This window comes from Mobula birostris, chromosome 17, assembly GCF_030028105.1.
Source record: "Mobula birostris isolate sMobBir1 chromosome 17, sMobBir1.hap1, whole genome shotgun sequence".
Lineage (NCBI taxonomy): Eukaryota > Metazoa > Chordata > Chondrichthyes > Myliobatiformes > Myliobatidae > Mobula > Mobula birostris.
The window spans coordinates 55,878,415-55,898,447 of NC_092386.1; the positions used below are offsets into that span (position 1 = coordinate 55,878,415).

At 43.8% G+C, this 20,033-nt stretch overlaps 1 protein-coding gene across 1 annotated transcript in view; it reads left to right on the forward strand.

Annotated features, from left to right (window-relative positions):
* The first annotated feature begins 2,057 nt into the window (after window positions 1–2,057).
* Window positions 2,058–20,033, forward strand: part of LOC140211444 (uncharacterized) — an 83,451-nt gene continuing 65,475 nt past the window's right edge. The window contains exons 1-3 of the mRNA XM_072281153.1: window positions 2,058–2,282; window positions 5,438–5,495; window positions 19,693–19,812. Coding sequence (XP_072137254.1) covers window positions 2,058–2,282; window positions 5,438–5,495; window positions 19,693–19,812 — 403 coding nt within the window. The remainder of the gene's footprint in view (window positions 2,283–5,437; window positions 5,496–19,692; window positions 19,813–20,033) is intronic.

The window sequence follows — 20,033 nt, forward strand, 5'->3', positions numbered from 1 at the left end:
TTGGAGGCTTGTGTACCTCAATAACCCAAAGAGTTACGTGGGCTGGAGTCAGGGCCTTGTGTTTTAACTCTTGGTCTCCAGGTACAGGGTTTTAGCTCAGGTCTAATAACTCTAACTGGTCCAAAAAAATTGTTACAGAAACAGCAATGAAGAATCCTATATCTGTGTGCAACAGTATTCCTGAGTCTCGGAATTAGATTAGGTTATGAGGACACTCAGTCCTCGTTTATTGTCATTTAGAAATGCATGCATTAAAAAATAATACAAGGTTCCTCCAAAATGATTTCACAAGAAAACACAGGAAAAACCAAGACTAAAAGTTACAAAACCACATAATTATAACATATAGTTACAACAGTGCAAAGCAATACCATAATTTGATAAACAGCAGACCATGGGCACGGTAAAAAAAAGCCTCAAAGTCCTGAAAGCCTCATCATCTCACACAGGCGGCAGAAGGGAGAAGCCCTCCCTGGCATGAACCTCCAAGCGTCACAAACTTGCAGATGCAGCACCATTGGAAGCACCCGACCACAGTGGACTCTGAGTCCATCCGAAAACTTCGAGCCTCCGACCGGCCCCTCCGACACAGCCTCTCCGAGCACCATCCTCTGCCGAGCGCTTCGACCCTGCCCCGGCCGCCAAGCAACAAGCAAAGCTGAGGACTCGGGGCCTTCTCCTCTGGAGATTCTGGACCACACAGTAGCAGCAGCAGTGAAGCAAGTATTTCAGAAGTTTCACCAGATGTTCCTTCGTGCTCTCACGTCCGTCTGTATCAAATCAGGATTGTTTACGGCACGCTACTTGACAAATAACAGACATCACCACCGGAGTGGCTGCTGCGAGCTGCGTCGCGCCGCCATCTTCTCCTCCCTCCCATTTGCATGACTGACAGTAGTGAAAACCTAGAGGAAGCTTCTTGGCTTGAACACTGCCAGGACTAAGACCAAAATTGATTTTTGGAATGTACAAACCATGTACTTGTGTTGGTACAAACTTCATATACAGGGAGTCAGTGAAAGCAGACGGACAGGGTCTGGCAGACTACAGGCAGCAACCACTGAAATAGTTTTATACTCGGGAAGGGAAGATGGTTAGCACCATGATGGTGTGGCTGTCATTTTGAAGAAAGACATTGAGAAATGCTTGCTGGAGTGGAAACCAATCACCAGTAGGCTGATGAGGGTCAGTCTGAAAGGGAAGCAACTGACCATGAGTGTCATCCAGTGCTATACTCCAACTAACGATAGTGACATTGAAGAAAAGAACGCCTTCTAAGAACAGCTGCAATCAGATGTAGAGTCAACACCACACCATGACATAATCATCATCATGGGAGATCTAAACACCAAAGTGGGAAATAACAACTCACACTTCATTAGGGTCATGGGCATGCATGGATGTGGAATGATGAATAACAATGGTGAAAGACTGGAAGCATTCTGTGCCATGAGCAATCTGGTCACAGGAGGGACCCTCTTCCCAGACCATGAAATCCACAAACTGACATGGTGCTCACCCAATGGATGCAACAAGAACCCAACTGACCATTTAATAATTAATGTTATGTGGAGACTGTCTTTGCAGGATGTAATGGAGAAGAGAGGAGAGATGCAGGATGTGATCATCACCTTGCTGTAGCAGTGATGAAACTCAAGATGAGAAGCACTGGGACCAGAGGCATGTACAAAGATGTTTACATGTTGAAAAGCTGTAGGACACCAGTGTGAGATCTGCCTTCACTATTCAGCTTAAGAGCAGATTCCAGACCTTCCAAGACCCTGACGAGGATGTGTCAGTAGACAGGATCAATGCAATGTGGAAATGGATTGACTCAGTCTTCAAGGGGAGCAGCGCGGCATGTCTAGGATACAGAGCTGGAAAGAAGAACAGAGAATCGATACAACAGGAAACACGGACAGCCTTAGAAGGACAGAAAATTAAGAAGAAAGTGTTAGATGCAAAGTCAAGACAAGTTAAGGTGAAAGTTCAACTAGCATACACTGAAGCTAACAAAAAATATGAAGAGATTTGTAAGAAAGGATAAGAGAGTCTACATGGAAGACCTTGCAGTGGAGACAGAAGCAGCAGCCAATCAAGGTGATCGGGGAAATATATACAAGATTTTGAAATTAGTATGCGGAAAGTTCCAGGCCAGACCCAGTGGTCCCATGAGAGATAACAATGGTCTGCTTTTGACAACTGTGGAACAGCAAGAAACACAATGGATGGAGTACTTCAGAGCATTATTGAATAGACCATCACCAAATGAAGAACCTGACGTAAAAGAGGCAGTAGAGACATCAATACAGATCCATGCAAGAGAAAAGAGATTGTTGTTGTGATTAGATCACTAAAAAACAGCAAAGCTCCAGAAAGTAACAATTTGAACACCGAAATGATGAAATCTGAACCAAACATTTCAGCAGCCATTCTGCAACCACTGTTTACTATAATCTGGGAACAGGGACAAGTACCCAAGAACTGGACAAGGGGAGTCATTGTTAGGATCCCTAAGAAGGAGCACAAAGTGATTGCAACAACTGGCGTGACATCACACTTTTGTCAGTCAACACATGTAAAAATTGCTGGTGAACGCAGCAGGCCAGGCAGCATCTATTGGAAGAGGTACAGTTGACGTTTCGGGCCCAGACCCTTCGTCAGGATTAACTGAAAGAAGAGATAGTAAGAGATTTGAAAGTGGGAGGAGGAGGGGGAGATCCGAAATGTGTGTTGCTTAAAATTCTAGCATCTGCAGATTTCCTCGTGTTTACACTTTTGTCAGTGCCCAGCAAGGTTCTCACCAAAGTCATTGCCCAATGCACTACAGATGCTGTCAGTATGTGCTTGAGGAAAGAGCAAGCTGGCTTCAGGGGAGATAGAGGCTGTGTTGACCAGATCTTCACACCGCATAACATCATAGAACAGTGCAGAGAGTGGCAGAGACAACTTAGGTGAATTTTGTGGACTTTGAAAAGGCTTTTAATCGCATCCGCAGGGAGAGCATCAGGCAAATTCTCAGATCATACAGGATCCCTTCCAAAATTGTCCAACTTATCCAGAGTTTCTGTGCTAACTTCACCTGCACAGTTGGGGACTGCAATTTGAGCTTTGAAGTTAAGACAGGAGTCAGGCAAGGCTGCGTGATGTTGGCGCTATCACCTAACCTGGTGGTTGACTGGGTTATGAGGCAAACAATGAAAGATAAGCAGAGAGGCATTAGATGGACTCTATTCTCTACTCTAGAAGATCTTGATTTTGCAGATGACCCTGCATTGCTATCACATACAGACCAGCACAGTTATGAGAAAACTCAGCACCCGTGTATCTTTGTTGGACAGGTTGGACTCAGTCAGCCAGAGAAAGACTGAGCCCATGAGCCTCAATGTAGAGTCTCCTCCTCCCGTCAAAGCATACGACATCAACTTATCCAGCACCGACAGATTCACCTACCTGAGCACTATCGTTCAGCGGAATGGTGGGGCCAAGGACAACATCCAGTGTAGACTCAACAAAGTTAGAAATGTCTTCAGATCAATGAGTAACATTTAGGGATCAACCAAGTACAGCGTCCATACCAAGGTGAAGCTGCAACAGAGCTGTTTTCTGACCACATGTTTGTATGGGTCAGAATGCTGGTGCATGACAAGCTGTCGAGCTGCCGTCATTCCACAGTCCATATTTTCTGGCCAAGAATGATATCCAACTACGCCCTATTCCTTCAGTGTCATCAAGAGCAGAGGTCCCCAACCTTTTTTGCACCATGGACTGGTTTAATATTGACAATATTCTTGTGGACAGGCTGACCCAGCGGCGGTGGGGGGATGGTGTTCAAGTAGGGTTAAACTCACCTCAACATGTCTTTTACAGTTAGGGTTGCCAACTTTCTCACTCCCAAATAAGGGACAAAAATAGCAGTCAAATCCCGGGACACTTTACCCCAGGAAAGACTACCAAGACCGTGAAACCTTGCGCAGGCACCTGTGTGCGCATGCGCGTACGTGCCGATTTCTTTCCCTACATATCGGTTTTGCCTTAATCTTCCCGACTATACTGTACATACATTACTTCTACTTTGTATTTATCATATAATTCCTGCTTTTACTATATGTTAGTGTTATTTTAGGTTTTATGTGTTATTTGGTATGATTTGGTAGGTTATTTTTTGGGTCTGGGAACACTCAAAAATTTTTCCCATATAAATTAATGGTAATTGCTTCTGCACCTTATGCCATTTCAGCACGAAAGGTTTCATAGGAATGCTCTACCTTAGCAGGGGAAATATGGGACAAACCAACTTAGCCCAATATACGGGATGTCCCAGCCGATACGGGACAGTTGGCAGCCCTATGTTCAAGTTCAACAGTGCGTGATAGGGAATGAGGAAAAGGTGCAGCTGACTCACATCGTTTCCTCGCGGCCCGGTAGCACACGCTTTGGGGCCTGGTACCGGTCCAGGGCCCGGTGGTTGGGGACCGCGGACCAAGAGGACATGGTCACAATCATTATGAGGAAAAATTGGAGATGGATTGGGCATGTGATCAAGTCAAGTCAAGTTGCTTTTATTGTAATTTCAACCATAACTGCTGGTACAGTACACAGTAAAAATGAAGCAACGTTCCTCCAGGACCATGGTGCTACATGAAACAACACAAAACTACACTAGACTACATGAAACAACACAAAACTTCATTAGACTTCAGGCCTACACGGGACTACATAAAGTGCACAAAACAGTGCAAGACAGTACAATAATTAATAAACAAGACAACAGACGCAGCAAAGGACAAATTACAATATAATAATAAATTATGTAAATGTAACCAACGTTTTAGCAGGAATTGAGAAAGAAATGAGCAAGAATTGCAAAGGGAGTGGAGTGGTGTTTAGTTGAGTGTAGGTATGTGTGTGTGTGTGTGTGTGTGTGATGAGAAGAAAGGCCAACTCCATCATCAAGGCAGCACTTCATTGGACCATTGAAGGGCGGAGGAAACGTGGGAGACCAAAGACAACTTGGCACCACACCACAGAGGCAGGAATGAGGGCCCTGAACCATACCTGAGGGGCACAATAGAGATGATGGCCAAGGACAGATGGAGATGAAGGACTTTCATTGCTGCCCTAAACACCAGTGGTGTAACAGGCAGTAACTAACTAACAATTCCATGTCAATCCATTATCAGAACAAGATTGAAGCAGGCAGCAGTTCTGTCAGCTATAGCTTGAGCATTGTCCATCCAATAATTTATTATATCTATAAATGTATTATATATCAATTTAACACTGGACCCTGCTTTTTCGCATCCAAGCATAAGGACATCGAATCCAGGCAAAACAAAGTACAGTTAACATTATACTTTAACATGCTGTTCATGGCATGCCGATACATTCTCTCTGTGTCCTCTGCATTCGTGTCCCCATTCTCTTTCATCCGCAGATCTGTTTTCATCAGGAGTGGACAGATGTGAAGCAACAGGGCTGGTGTTCATCAACACGTAAGTTCTCTGTGCTGACCTTGTTACTGGGTAGATTTGATCCCCTCTGTCTGTGAGGGTGACAAGAAGGTGAGTCAAATGCTTTAGCATAAATCTAGTGTTTCCACTGGCTGCCGTGCCTGGTCTGCAGGGAAATACTGGGGTCATTTGTCTGGAGCACCAACTGTAGTTCTGTCCACCTGGGAGCAAACCCTGCCTTTTCAGGCCTCGCTCTTACCATGACCTGGCCACCTAGCTGTGGAAGGACTACCTTATCTCCCTCAGGGACTCTCCAACCAGCAATATGTCGCTTGGCCACTCAACGTGTTAACCTGGTCACAATGGTCCTTCAAATCCCCATATAATCATACTCAATCTGCTCGTGATTTCTTCCTGCACACTTGTAATTTCTGTTTACTTTTCTCTCTTTGCCCTGGGGTTTGCACACTCATTCCCTTTCTGCTGCTTTCTCTTCCACTTGCTGGTGTGTCCTTGCTTGCTGCTACCTCTGCAGTTAGCTGCACTGCTTTAACAGTTCTTGATTGTGTTTGGCCCCTACTCTTGCGAACTCCTGACATAATTCACACATGCACTGTCCTGTCTGCTATCTGAGCTTGGGGCTGCTGTCTCTCTGTGAGCCATGTTAGCTGCTTTGGGGATCACACATGTTTTCTGTCCCTGTCTTGTCCACGTTTTTCCCCCCTTTCCTAAGTCTATGATATCACCTGCCTTACTTAGCATGTCCATCCCCAGTACAGTACCCTTACTGTTTGGGCACACTCAAAAATCTGCAGGAAGCTGCACTCCCTCTATCTCAAGGGCCTGAGGCTGCCTTAACTCCCTCTCATGGATTCACCTCCTGCAATGGTAATGTAAATCACCTCTCCAGCCGTGGATGGGGTAAATCAATTATCGATACTAACAACCACATGTCCACTAACATTTCACATTGCTGGCCCCCTAATAAACCTCTTGTACAATATATATCCATGGGTGACCATTCCTGGCAATGGAGGCTGCCGCTAGCCGTTTGTCTGTCCTCACCAGCTCTATAATCTGGTCGGCAGTCAACTTGAACAGGGAGTGTACCACTGTGGTTTCTGCCTGTTTAGATGGGTAACACTTGCACCGTCCTCCCTTTTTTAGGACTGAAAGGCCTAATTTTGCTCTCATGTCCTATGGTATTATGATGTTGTTAGGACAGCACTGCCAACTATGGCCTGAGAGGCCACACTTTGGTAAATTATCTCCTTTACCCTTCTATATCTATTCTGGCAATTTGTCGCTAGGTACTCTGGTTACGGCACACAGAGCAAGACCTTTGTGACATCGCAGTAGCTGCACTTACTACAGCTACATAACAGCTTCTCCCTCTTCTAGCCTGTCTCACCAGCCCATGACACTATCACCAGGTCCATCAATCCCACTGCAATCCACAAGTCTAAAATATCCTGTGGGCTGGCTCAGGCCTTCCTTCAGCTATTTTCAGAAGGCCAGATCATTCAGCTCTCCGCCATGTTTTTTTGGTGCTTCGTGATCGCGTGGTCATTGACCTGAAGAAATCTAAGCGTGGGTACCATTCTTAGAAATACTCACTCCCTATAACTGCTGAGAACGCAGGTCACACAGTGGGTCATAAAGATATCCTGACTGAGCCCCGTGTTATTCAATTGACTTAAGTAGCTGTTATAAAACAATACTGATAAGAATGATCTTATCATATTTGTGATCTTTGTTGGCACCACCAGACCTATGCTCTTTAAGTACCTTGTAACCGATTCTTCCCAGCCAACAGAATCAGAGTCAGGTTTATTGTTTATTTATGTATTTGGCGATACAGCGCAGAATCCGCCCTTCGACCCACGCCGCCCAACAGCCCTCGATTTAACCCTATCCTAATCACAGGTCAATTTACAATGATCAATGAACCTACTAAACGGTACGTCTTTGGACTGTGGGAAGAAACCAGAGCACCTGGAGAAAAGCCACGTATCCCACAGGGAGAACATGCAAACTCCTTACAGAGGACGCTGGATATGAACTCTGAACTCCGACGCCCCAAGCTGTAATAGCGTCATGCTAACCTCTAGCAGCATGTCACGAAATTGTTGCTTTGTGGCAACAGTACATTGCAATACATAATAATAAAAAACTATAAATTGCAATAAGAAATAAATATATATAAAATTAAGTAAGTAGTGCAAAGAGAAAGTAAAAAAATAAGTGAGATAGTATACATGGGTTCATTCTCCTTTCAGAGAGGAAGAAGCTGTTCCTAGACCATTGTGTGTGTGTCTTCAGGCTCCTGTATGACCACCTTGATGCTCGCAATGAGTAGGGGGCATATCCTGGGTGCAAGGGTCCTTAATGATGGTTGCTGCCTTTTTGAAGCATCGTCTTTTGAAGACGTTCTTGATGCTGGGGGGTCTAGCACTCATGATGGAGTTGGTTAAGTTTGCGGCTTTCGGCAACTCTCTCTGATCTTGTGCATTGGTCCTCCATAGCAGATGGTGATGCACCAGTTGGAATGTTCTCCATGGTACAGCAGTCAACAATTGTAAAAGTCTTTGATGACATAACAAGTCTCCACAAACTCCTAATGAAACATAGTCACTGTCGAGCTTTCTCTGTGATTGCATTAGTATGTTGAGCCCAGAATAGATCTTCAGAGATGTTGACACCAGGAACATGAAACTACTCACCCTTTCCGCTGCTGATCCCTCTAAATTCCTTTGATTTCCCCCTCCTGAAGTCTATGATCAATTCCTTGGTTGAGTGCAAGGTTGTTATTTCAACACCACTCAACCAGCTGATCTATCTCACTCTTGTACACCACCTTATCACCGTCTGAAATACTGTCGACAATTGGTGTGCCTTTGGCAGATTTATAGATGGTGGTTGAGCTGTGCCTAGCCACACAATCATGAGAAAGCACTCATCCTTGAGTTGCACCAGTGCTGATTGTCACTGAGGAGGAGATGTTATTTCTGATTTGCACTGACTTTGGTCTCCCGATTGAGGGAGTCAAGGATTCATTTGCAGAGGGAGGTACAGAGGCATGTGTTTTGAAGTAAGTTGATAAGTATTGAGGGTATGATGATGTTGAGCACTGAGTTATAATCAATAAACAGCAGCCTGACATCATTGTTACTATTGTCCAGGTGATCCAAGGTTGAATGGAGAACCAGCATCCTCTGTAGATTTCCTGTGGCAAAAGGCAAATTGCAGTAGATCCAGTTCCTTGCTTAGGCAAGAATTGATTCTGGCCATGAGCAGCCTGTCAGTCACAGTAAATGTGAGAGCAGCTCTGTGACAGTCATTCAGGCAGCTCACCCTGTGTTACAAGGCAAGGGAGGTAGGACCCACGTGCTCGAGTATCTGACGCTGGAACTGAGACACGATGAGTACTGAAGTGAGAACAGAATATTAAATTACATGCTAGGCAATAATCCAAGTAGAGCTGATGATTGAACACTGAGCCTCCTTTCAGGTGCTCCATAAATATTGAAATCCTGGTGCCAAAACATGGCTGCTAATTAGCGGATGGTGCTGAATTCTTAGGGGTCATGCCATATTTAGGGCATCCAAACCCTAGAAGATGGCACGTCTAGATGTGTATTGGAACCAGACCGCTCCCCTGTGGCCGACTCCTGACAGCACTAGTTGCTCAGAGGTAGTGATGGTGGTTGTGGATCAGAGCCAAATCCAAGATGATCCTTTCAGGAACCCAGCACCATTCCTTAGGTCTGAATCCTTCCCAGTCCACAATCTGAATCGTGGATCGATATCCAAACCAAAGTCCACCGGAAAACCGTGAATCCTGAAGACCCGGTGCAGGACACTTTTGGCCATCTCTGCCACAGATGGGAGTCTGCCCAAGCTTGTGAATCCAAGGTTCTTGTCACAATGAAGGCCTGCTCCCCATTGACAAACCTGGGAGGTGGCAGGATTGATGATGGTAGAGTTAAAAGGCTGGTTTTCACAGCTTTTAATATGGAAAGTGGGATTGATCTTCAGGGTCTTGGGGAGCTGCAAGGTGTAAGCCATCAGATTTACTTTTTTTGAGAACCTTAAGGGGTCCAATGAATTTGGGCATTAATTTCTTAGACTCTACCCAGTGAGGTAATTCCTGGGTAGATCATCAGCCCTGTTGCCCGGGCTGCAGATCTGGTTCCTGTCTTCTCTTGTGGTTAGCCTTTACTTCAGCCTTCCAGATAGAGGCCAACAAAATCTCCTTTGCACTTGCCCATTTCTCCTTGCAGCATCGGAGATCTTTGGCCACAGGTACCCAACTATGTTCAGGGAAGAGTAGTGGAGAACAGCCAAATTGGCATTCGAATGGAGACATCTCAGGCACCGAATGCTGTAAACTGTTGTGGGTGATCTCTGCCCACACCAAATGGTTGCACCACTCCTCCAGTATTTCTGACACCAGGCACCTAGGGTTCGTTCCAAATCTTGGTTCACCTGCTCCATCTGGACATTGGACTGTGGGTGAAACCTGGACAAAAGACTCACTATTTCTCCAATCAGCTTACAAAACACTCTCCAGAAACATGATTCGAATTGTGGACCATGATCCAACACAACGTCCACAGGAAAACCATGGATCCTGAAGGCCTGGTGCAGAACAATTTTGGTCGTCTCTTTCACAGATGGTAGTCTTTCCAAGGTGATGAATCTGCAGGCCTTCAAAAAACAGTCAACAATTACCATGATGATGGTCTTCCCCTTGGAAGTAGAAGGTCCCGTGTCAGATTCAATGGAGATGTGCGCCCATGGTCTGTCCGGAACAGGCAGAGGGTGAAGGAGGTTGGGTGTAGGGCTCCTTGTTCCGAGTGCATACCTCACATGTTTGCAAGTATTGTTGGATCTCTCTTGCCACTCCAAGCCACCAGTATCTTCTCTTGATGAACTTGAGGGTCCTGGTAATCCATGGGTGAGCGGTCATTCAAATACCCATTGAAGTACCCGATACTGGACAGAATTTGGGACAAACAGCTGACTCAGAGCACCATTCTTGGGAATCTCTGCTTGTGCCTGGGCCTTGCAAATGGGTGTGTCAATTCCCCAATGAAATGGCGCTACCTCCTTGGCTTGGGGCGAAATGGTGGTAGGCTGATGCTCTTTTTTGGGTTCGTCGAACTGACAGGATGAGGTATCTGGCTTCTTTTTTTGTTGACCCCGGTCAATAGTTCAGGATGAAATTAAAGAAAATAAACCACCTGGCCTGCCAGGAATTCAGTCTCTTAGCCGCCTGAATATAAGCCAGGTTCTTGTGCTCTGTCTAAATGATAAAAGTGTTCTAGGTCCCCTCAAGCCAGAGACGATGAGCAGTTCTCTATTCCCGATGTCATACCTCACCTCTGCCGGGGGTAGCTGCCTGGAGAAGAACGCACACGGGTGCAGTTTATTGTCTGAAGGTGCCCATTGAAACAACACTGAACCCATTCCGACAACAAAGGCACCCACCTCCATGATGAAGGGAAGGTCCGGGTTAGGTACAACCAAAATGGGAGCTGTCATGAGCCACTGTTTGAGCTCTGCAAAAGCAGCCTGTGCTTCAGTAGTCCAAGCTAAAGGGCACATGGATTTCTTGGTTGGAGCTGTCAGCGGAGTCGCTACTGAGCTGAAGTTGTTTCACATTGGCTGGTAGTGGCCAATCTCTGACCGGCTGATGAGGTGGAGGGCCAAATGAATCCCATGGCAAGAGTCTCCTTTATATACTCCTCCATAGCACTTCTCTCTGGGCATGAGTGTGCGTATAATCAATCCTGTGGCGGTCAAGTACCAGGGCAGTAGATCTATAGCACAGTCATAGGGTCGGTGCAGTGGAAGAGTTGAGGCCATTCCCTTGCTGAAGGCCTCTTCCAACTCCTTGTAGATGGAAGGGGTTTACCCTGGTTTTGGTGTTTCAATTAACTCCAAACCTTTCTTCGAGGACGATTCCTGAGGCTCCTTGAGTGACAGGGGTGATTCCACAGACCTCAGTCTCCTCCCTAGGTTCACTAGACTCTTTCATTGAAACAGTGGACAAATCAGAGTCCAAATCATCATCCGTGTCCTCAGATGATGCCAGTGAGGTGTTAAAAGTGACCCTTGTGCCCCAGGAACCATACTGCGAGGTTCTGTGTTTAGCAGTCTTTCCTGTAGTCAGGATCTGGTGACTGGATCCCTTAGGCTTAGCTGTTAGAGTTCCAGACTGCTTGGGCACTTCCTTGGTTTGCTCCTGAATCAGAGATCCCCTGTCTCTAATTCCAGCGCACCCGTGACTAGACAGAGTTGGGACTCGCACAGCTTTGTTGGCTGGAGCCGGCTCGTCTGTCCTCAAGGCTTCAGGTTACCTTGAACTGAAGTCTGTCCCCTTGTCGGTCATTAGTCTCGGGAGAGTCTGGTGGTCAGAACATCACACAGAAAACATGCCCTTTTGCAGTGACTGGACCAATCATGATCCTTCCTTCCTTCCAGTACATGGAAGGGTTCTGCTAGGACTGCCAATGGTGCCCAAAGATTATGGGAATGAGAGGTGAATTGATGATGTAGAAACTACCACATGATCCTCAATTCTCATCCACGGAACCAATATCTGCTGCTGGATCTGCCCAGAACCTAGTGGACAGCCATCCAGGACAGTTGCGGGCATGGACTGGCTTAACTCCTGCAGCGTTACATTGAGCCAGCATTTGTTCCCCAAGTCCAAGAAATTACCAGCCCCTCCAGAGTCCACAAAAGCATTTACCTCTCTTCAGTTCTTACCCCAGGGGATCTCAGCCTTCAGCGTGGCACCAGAAGCTGTGGGGTTGGGAGTGGTGGCTGCTACCGTCACAGTCCTCCCAACACTGGCCAGTCTTAGCAGTTTCTCCGATAGCTGCAGCTTCAGACATTCGGCCCACAGGTTACCTGCTTCCCTGCAGTAACAGCAGCCATCTCACCTCCAACACCAGGACATGTCATCGGCGGAGAGTCTTGTGCAGCCAATTTCCAGAGGCTCAGCAGGATGCGGGCTGGTCGGTGTCCAAGATCAGGGAGTTGAACTGCAATGTGTTGAGGCCTGGCTCGGGCTACCCCTATTTGAACTCTTGATGTAGTCCCACTTTCGCTCCGACAGAGGATCATCAAGGTGGATGGACAGGTTGATCAGAACCCACAAATCCTCTGATGGCTCTCCCAAAGCAAGAGCATCCTGTAATTCGTCTCAGAGTCCGTGGCAATATAGAGTGGCCAAGGCTTCTCCGTTCCAGCCACTCCGTTGGGCCAGAGTCTGAAACTCAAGAGCGTAGTTGGCTGCTGAACCTGACACACCTTCATCAGCCAGTCCGAGGCTCGGCTTGTTCTGGTGGGATGATGGAACACCTTCCTCACGGTGGGCATGTATTCCTCCAATTCCTCCGACTTAGTTCCCGATGCGTGGTGGCCCAGACCAGGGCTCTGGCTCTCCCTGTCAGGAGAGAGATAATGAAGGCCACCTTTCCACACTCTGAAGGGAAACGAGGCAGCTGGAGTTCAAATGCCAGTGAGGATTGAGTGAGGAATCTGCGGCAAGAACCCGGGTCTCCGTCGAATCTCTCCAGGGTCAAAATATGTATTTGCTCTGCAGAGTGATTGAAAGCCACACCTGAGCGACTCTGGCTTCCCCCTTGCAAAATTTGGCACACAGAGACCTGGAGATTATGTATCTCCAGGCTCTGCCTAGAAATCCTCTCACTGTGGCTGGCCACAGCACAAGAGACTCTAATGTCCCACTGGGTCCACTTCTGGCTTAATCATACTGTGATGAGAGACCTAGGCGAGGATGGTTGGACCCGAGAGCTGGAGTATCTGAGGCTGGAATAGAGACACGATGCGAGACTGAAACGAGAACAGAATACTAACCTAGACGCGAGATGATAGTCCACGTAGAGCTGACAATTGAGCACTGAACCTCCGTTCAGATGCTCCTTAAATATTGAAATCCTGGTGCCAAAACATAGCTGGCAATTAGTGGGTCAGTCCGGAATCATTAAAGAGGTCATGCCAGCTATCCATATTCCAGAGAGTTAGAGCATCTAAACCCCAGAAGCTGGTGCGGTTGGGTGCATATCGTTACCCCCTGCTCTTCATGGGCACTGGTATGATTATCACACTCTTGAAGCGGGTGTGAACTTCTGACTGCAGCAGTGAGAGACTGAAGATGTCCTTGAAAATTCTGCCAGTTGGTTGGCACAGGTTTCTAGTGCCCCACCTTGGCAGTGTTCATCCTCTTGAAAGATGCTCTGACATCAGCCTCTGACACAAAGATCACGGGGTCACCAGATACTGCAGGGATTCCCACAGGTGTAGTTTCATTGTCCCTTTCAAAGAGTGCATAAAATGCATTGGACTCATCCAGAGTGAAGTATTACAGCCATTCATGATATTAGGTTTCACTTTGTAGGAAATAATGGCCTACAAACCCTACCAGAACTGATGTGCATTTGATTTCATCTCTAACTTCAATCAGAATTGGTTTTTCACTCTTTAAATAGCCTTCCGTAGGTCGTACCTGGTCTCCTTGTGTAGTTCTGGTTCACCAGTCTTCTATGCCACAAACCTAGCCCTCAGAAGAATGTGAATCCCCTGGTTCACCCATGGCTTTTGGTTTGGGTGTATCCAATATGTTCTCAAAGGCACACACTTGAGAAAATGCCATGACAACTGTGGCATATTCATTTAGCTTCAAAGGTGAATCCTCGAATATTATGCAGTCCACCGATACAAAGCAGTCCTGTAAGTGCTACTCCACCTCCCTTGACCATACTTCTTGGTTCTCACCACTGGTCTTGTGGTCTTTAGTCTCTGTGCAAACGTTGGGAGTAGAGGTACAGCCAGGCGATTCGACTTTCCAAATTGTGGGCATGGGATGGCACGGTAAGTGCTCATGTTGGTGATATAACAGTGGTCAAGTGTGTCCTCTGGTTCCACAGGTGATAAGTTGGTGGCAGTTGTTAAGAAGTTTTTAATTCTCAAGTAATGTAACAATTAACAAATATTCTTACCCAAATAGTCTTGGCCTTAACAGACACCCTTTAAACAGTCAGTGCTGAAATATTGATTCTCCTGTTCCTGGTCTTGTTAATCTCTCACTTTAGGCAACTATCTCTTCAAGCCTTGTCAAGTTACATTCACAACATCTTGTTGGTGAGCGTATATACTTAAAACCACAGCTCTTATAAATAATGGTTTAACATACTCAATTAACTCTGCCCAAACATGATCGGGACAGAATAAGAAGATAAGTATATTTGTAAAGCCCACCTCCTTACTGAACTACACCTAAAATATGTGGATAGCACCAACATTGGTCCCAGTGTTGATAACTCTAATCTTCTATCAAGCTTTCTAATGGTGTTTCTCCCAAATTAGTGTTTTAATTACTACCTTGCTTTAAGTGACAAATAGTTAATTCTTCTATATTGTAAAATAAATGAAATATTCATTTAACTATCTGACATTAAAAGGAAATTAATAACACTGGACATCAAATTTTTTCGAAAGTGTTACTTCCTCAGAATTTTTTGTGGTTATGATAGACCCCTGGAGCCAAACACAAATATAATTTCAGACTACGAATAGGAATTCACATAGGAATTTGGAGAAACAAGAGATCAACTTTTATTGAGTATAATGTGTTTAATTGCATAATAGTACTGGCTAAAAATGTTTTGTTGACGATTTTCATTTGTACATGGTGTCTGAGGCTTTTTGCTAAAGTACCCAAGAATAATCAGCCAGCACTGATGGATTCCAATTGCCCAATACCATTTCTCCATGATTGCAATGTCTTGATGAAACCTTTCACCATGCTTGTCACTGACAATGCCAAGATTTGCAGGGAAGAAGTCTAAATGGAAATGTAGAAAATGAATCTTTAGTGACATGGTGTTGTATGCTTGAAGCCTGTTGTCTGCCAGCTTCACGTAGTTTGGTGTTCTGTAGTTGCCAAGAAAATTTTCAACAACGTGCTTGAATGTCTTCCATGCCATTTTGTCCATTGCGCAGCATAGGTCTCATAGCTGAAGGGAGACTGTGATATTCAATGGATTTCTTGTTTTTAACAAAGAAACTAGACACATTGGTCAGACAGAAGTAGCATTCCTTCACATGGTCCTCCTCCTCTCAGCATATCATTGGGACAGTGAACGGCATTAACTCCCGACTACCTCTGAGCCAAGCTCTAAGATCGACAAATGTGAGGAGCCCAGGCTTTGTCTTGTTTGCCAATTTTACACCAAAGCAGAGGGCATAAGCTTTCTTAATAAGAGGAGTCATGCTCTGTCTTCAAGACGTAAGTGTGTACTTGCCACAAATATAACAGTAAGCATTGTGGCTGTTGCAGCATTGGCAAGACATTATGCTGTCACAACTACTCCCTGAAAATATGATTATTTTATTATAATGAGTACACACAATATGCACATGGAGCATGCTCATCAATGTGAGAGCAAACCGATACACTTGTAAACGCAATGCACAGAACAGTGTGTGTGCGTGATACTTTCATAGCCTTTCTACACCTGTCCTGCCACGCAGCATCTGCCCTGCCTAAACATACCCAGGCATGCCTGGCACATGATAGAAAACTCTTCAGCTTGCATACGGGCAATGTTTCAATTGACTTAAATTATGAATTAAAATAACAAATATAGATGATTTCAAAAAAAAAGATGCGTGGTTGGAAAATTTCATGGTGATTTTCATGATCAGCAGCCCAAAATCCATTAGAAGCACCTAAGTATATTCAGGAAGCAAAATCTTTGTTGTCCGGGGTAATAGTATTTTTAAAACAATGCACAGAAAATGTGTGGATGTTTCTTGCTGTGTTAGATGAATATGTAGCTAGGTACAACAATCTTTGGGAGAAGGCCTAAGATCACTGAATATTAATTACCAGTGTATAATTTCTAAACAACTTGGCACTTTAGAATCTAATTGTAAAGAATTAAATAGCTTCAAGATTACAGCTACATTTTCAGGAGAAGAAAGGTAAAGAAATTTCAGTTCAGAGGAATAAGCTAACCAAAGTTGCATACAAAGCCTACCATTGAGGAAAGACAATGTTTCCCAAAATGTACTGCCTAGCTCATAATTTTTTTAAATACATCTATTTAATTCTGCAGGTGTGATATTAAGGGGAAAGTGTTGTAAGCAAGTGGTAGTAAAACGAATGAACCTAGCACAGAGAAAAGCAGAATGAACTAAAATTCATGTGCCTCTTTACAACTAGATTGAACTGTAACAAAACCGCCTTATCAGCAGGTGGAGTATTAGCAAATGCACTTGCTCTCAGAAGCAATTCTGAACTCTGCAAGTGAGATAATGCAAAACGCTTAATCATTTATACAATTAGTTTACAGGTAATGTACCCTTGTCTGGCCTCCAAATCTTCACCTACACATATTACATAAGTATTGGAGGTAGATTTGCCCATGTCTGACTACAGAGAGCACTATCAGACATCCATTCACTATTTCTGCATCTGAGTTATCAGAATGAAATTAGAACCTATATCGGTCATATACAGGAATAAGAATAAGAACAGCATTTGTTTTGCTACAACTTTACCTTGCTAGCTTTTATATGATTTGCTAAAGAAGTGAATATAATCCACTCTAGTTGAAACTTCTAGTTGCCACTCTGTACACTCATATTCAAACACATTATTTTAGTTGTCTTTTATTTTAATTACCCTTATTACTAATGTACACCACTCATTGTTCTTTTAATCACATTCTTTTATACCCATCTGTTTTTGACACATAATAATTAGATACAGAAATTAAACACGCTACTTACAGTTTTAATCAGATGCATAGTAGTGGCTAAACATATGAATTATATTTTCTTAACTATTAGAAATAATCAGTTTTCATTCTAAAGTGTGTTACTTTCATTCTAAATAGGTCCATATACACAAGGATTCCTTACAGACACAAGGATAAAATTTGAGTTCTTTCAGTTGAGAACATATTGGAAGCCTATATATTTGTTGGAATTATTTGTATTAAAATACTTGCAGTTACAGTGTGTTTTTCACTTCCTCCATTGTTTTATAGTACCTATATAAGAGAAATAACTATTTTTGTGTTGGAAATGTAGCAGCCAGTTTGGGTATCACAGGATCCCCGTAACAGTCATAATCTGTTTTAGTAACATTGGCGGAGGGACAAATGTGGCCAGAAAAAGAGCAACGGGTCAGCTGCTCTTCAAAATATTTCTGTAAAACTGTTTACAGGGATTTAAGAGAGTAGTTTAGGTTAGTTTGATATTTTATCGTAAAGACGAGGCATTCTAACACATGTTCAGTATTGCTTTAAAGTATGATAGATCTTTCTGATTCAGAGGCAATGCGGCGTCGAATGAACGGCCCCTGACGATATCATAAGTTGCTGCTAACCACCGTCTCCGCTCCAACTAACTCTATCACTTCCGAAACACATGACAAAGTGAGAATTCCCTGGCAGATTAAAAAAAAATAGTGGGAAAACTGGACTAATACTTTCAGAGTTAAACCACCTTTGTGAATCTCTTTCACCGTGTATTAATAAGTAATTAGCAAGGAAACTTTCGGGGAAGAATTAATACTAGTCAAATTTACAGTCATTGTTAATTCAGTTCCAGTCGACGATGTGAAGTCAGTGGCAGGTGGGGATTTGTTTAATGAGGTGATTAGGTTGGAATTAATTAGCCAATCATTTGCTCGGGGGTGATAGAGAAAACGCGGATAAGAGTAACTCACTGCCGTGTTTTCCGTATAGTTGAATCTATCCACCTCAGTACAGCTGGGTCTTGAAAGAAAAGGAGTATTGCTATTGCTTGTGGACTTTGGGTTCCTGCTTTTTTTTTACTGAAGCAGTGATATGATTCCAATTCGTTTAATTTTGTTGCTACCCATAGTAACAAATTCAAATGCAGCCTGGTTTGGTGAGTACCCTGTTTCTACTTCGTGAAATAGGGATTAGTGTATGGAAGTCCTACTTAAAGGGAAATACAGTTTATATGCTTTCTCGGAAGTAAGGGGGTAGAAGATGAAATCAACAGTGCTTTGATATATTACTCTATCCCAGCAGCGGGCATGAAAGTTTGAAGTTCCCTTTATTTTTTGATGCCCATTTAAAATGACTTTTGTTGCATTTCTGAATCTCTTCCACCCCTGTTCAGGTCCTAAATAATTTTCCTCTGCATATAAATTACTTGGATCATGTGTCCTATATGTATTCAATTCAGCACTGAAGCCAACTTCTTTTCATTGCAAGGGATTTGCTTTGATGCTGAAAAGATTCTCTGAGGTGTAAAGGTAACATCAAAGCAATTCAGTTGCGAAGGGATATTTAACCTATCTCCTGTTTCATTCTGTCAAAAGCTTCTAATTACATTCTTTTTCCCCTGTTTGGGCTATATGCTTCTAATACCTGCTTTCTGAACAAGCTGGGTGTTTTGGATTGCTACCAATTTTTTGCATGTCTGCAGTTGTTTGTTACCTGTCGTTGGTTCACCCTAGTTTCTGGAGTAGCTTCAGCTCAGACATGTTAAATTGGGTGTGATTATTGGATTATTGGATTTTTGTCATCTCCAATAGAGTTCAGAATGACAGATTTCCATCAGTCATTGCGAAGAGAACTTTTAAATAAAAATCTCCTTTCTGCTCACCAAGGTGAAGTTGAATGGATCTTTCCTTGTGATGGTGTTGATAAATTATTGAATTAACTCTAGTCTATAATAGTGCAGGGGTTATTAATTTTGTAGTAACTGGGACAATCCTGTTTCATCTGCCTTAGTTATAGTGCTTATGTGTGAATTGGAAGACTTAAGTTCAAATCTTTCCTTTGATCAGCTAATCAGCCTGATGCTGCTAATGAAGTACTGTATGCTATTGAGATGTTTACCCTCATTTAAAATTTTCAACTCCCTTTCATACAAATCAAAAATCCAGTAGAAAGAAATTTTTCCCTAACATGATGCTGCCTGGTGTTCAGGCTCAAATGCTGCTTTAATTTAACGGACATATTTGCTTTGATGTCATTTCTTGAGGCAAATCCTTTAAACTTTTTCACATTTTTGACATGCACTTACGCTTTCTTTTTGTATGGGAAAAAGTTGTCTTATCTCTAGTTAAACTAGTGGGTGTTATCTAGTTTTAAAACAAAAGTATACTTTGCCTAATAAATCCAAACCATAACAGTTTTGCTTGCGTTTACTTAAGGGTCAACAACTTCCTGCAGTCCATCGCAGTTTCAGTGTAAGAATGGGCATTGTGTACCATTGCTGTGGAAATGTGATGGTGATGATGACTGTACTGATGGAAGTGACGAAAGCGGTTGTGGTAAGTAATTGGTAGCTAGGTCATTCTGCCTGAACATAATTGGGGGAAGTAGGAGGGAGGGTGTGTGATGGTAGGCGGTTGAAAGGTGCCTTAATAAAATTGGAATTCTTGCTTCTTTATCATAAGCTTTGTAAAACAATGATCTGGGTAAATGGCCAATAAAGTGTGCATGTTGGTGTAAGACATAGGAGCAGAATTGAGGCTACCCATTGAGTCTGCTC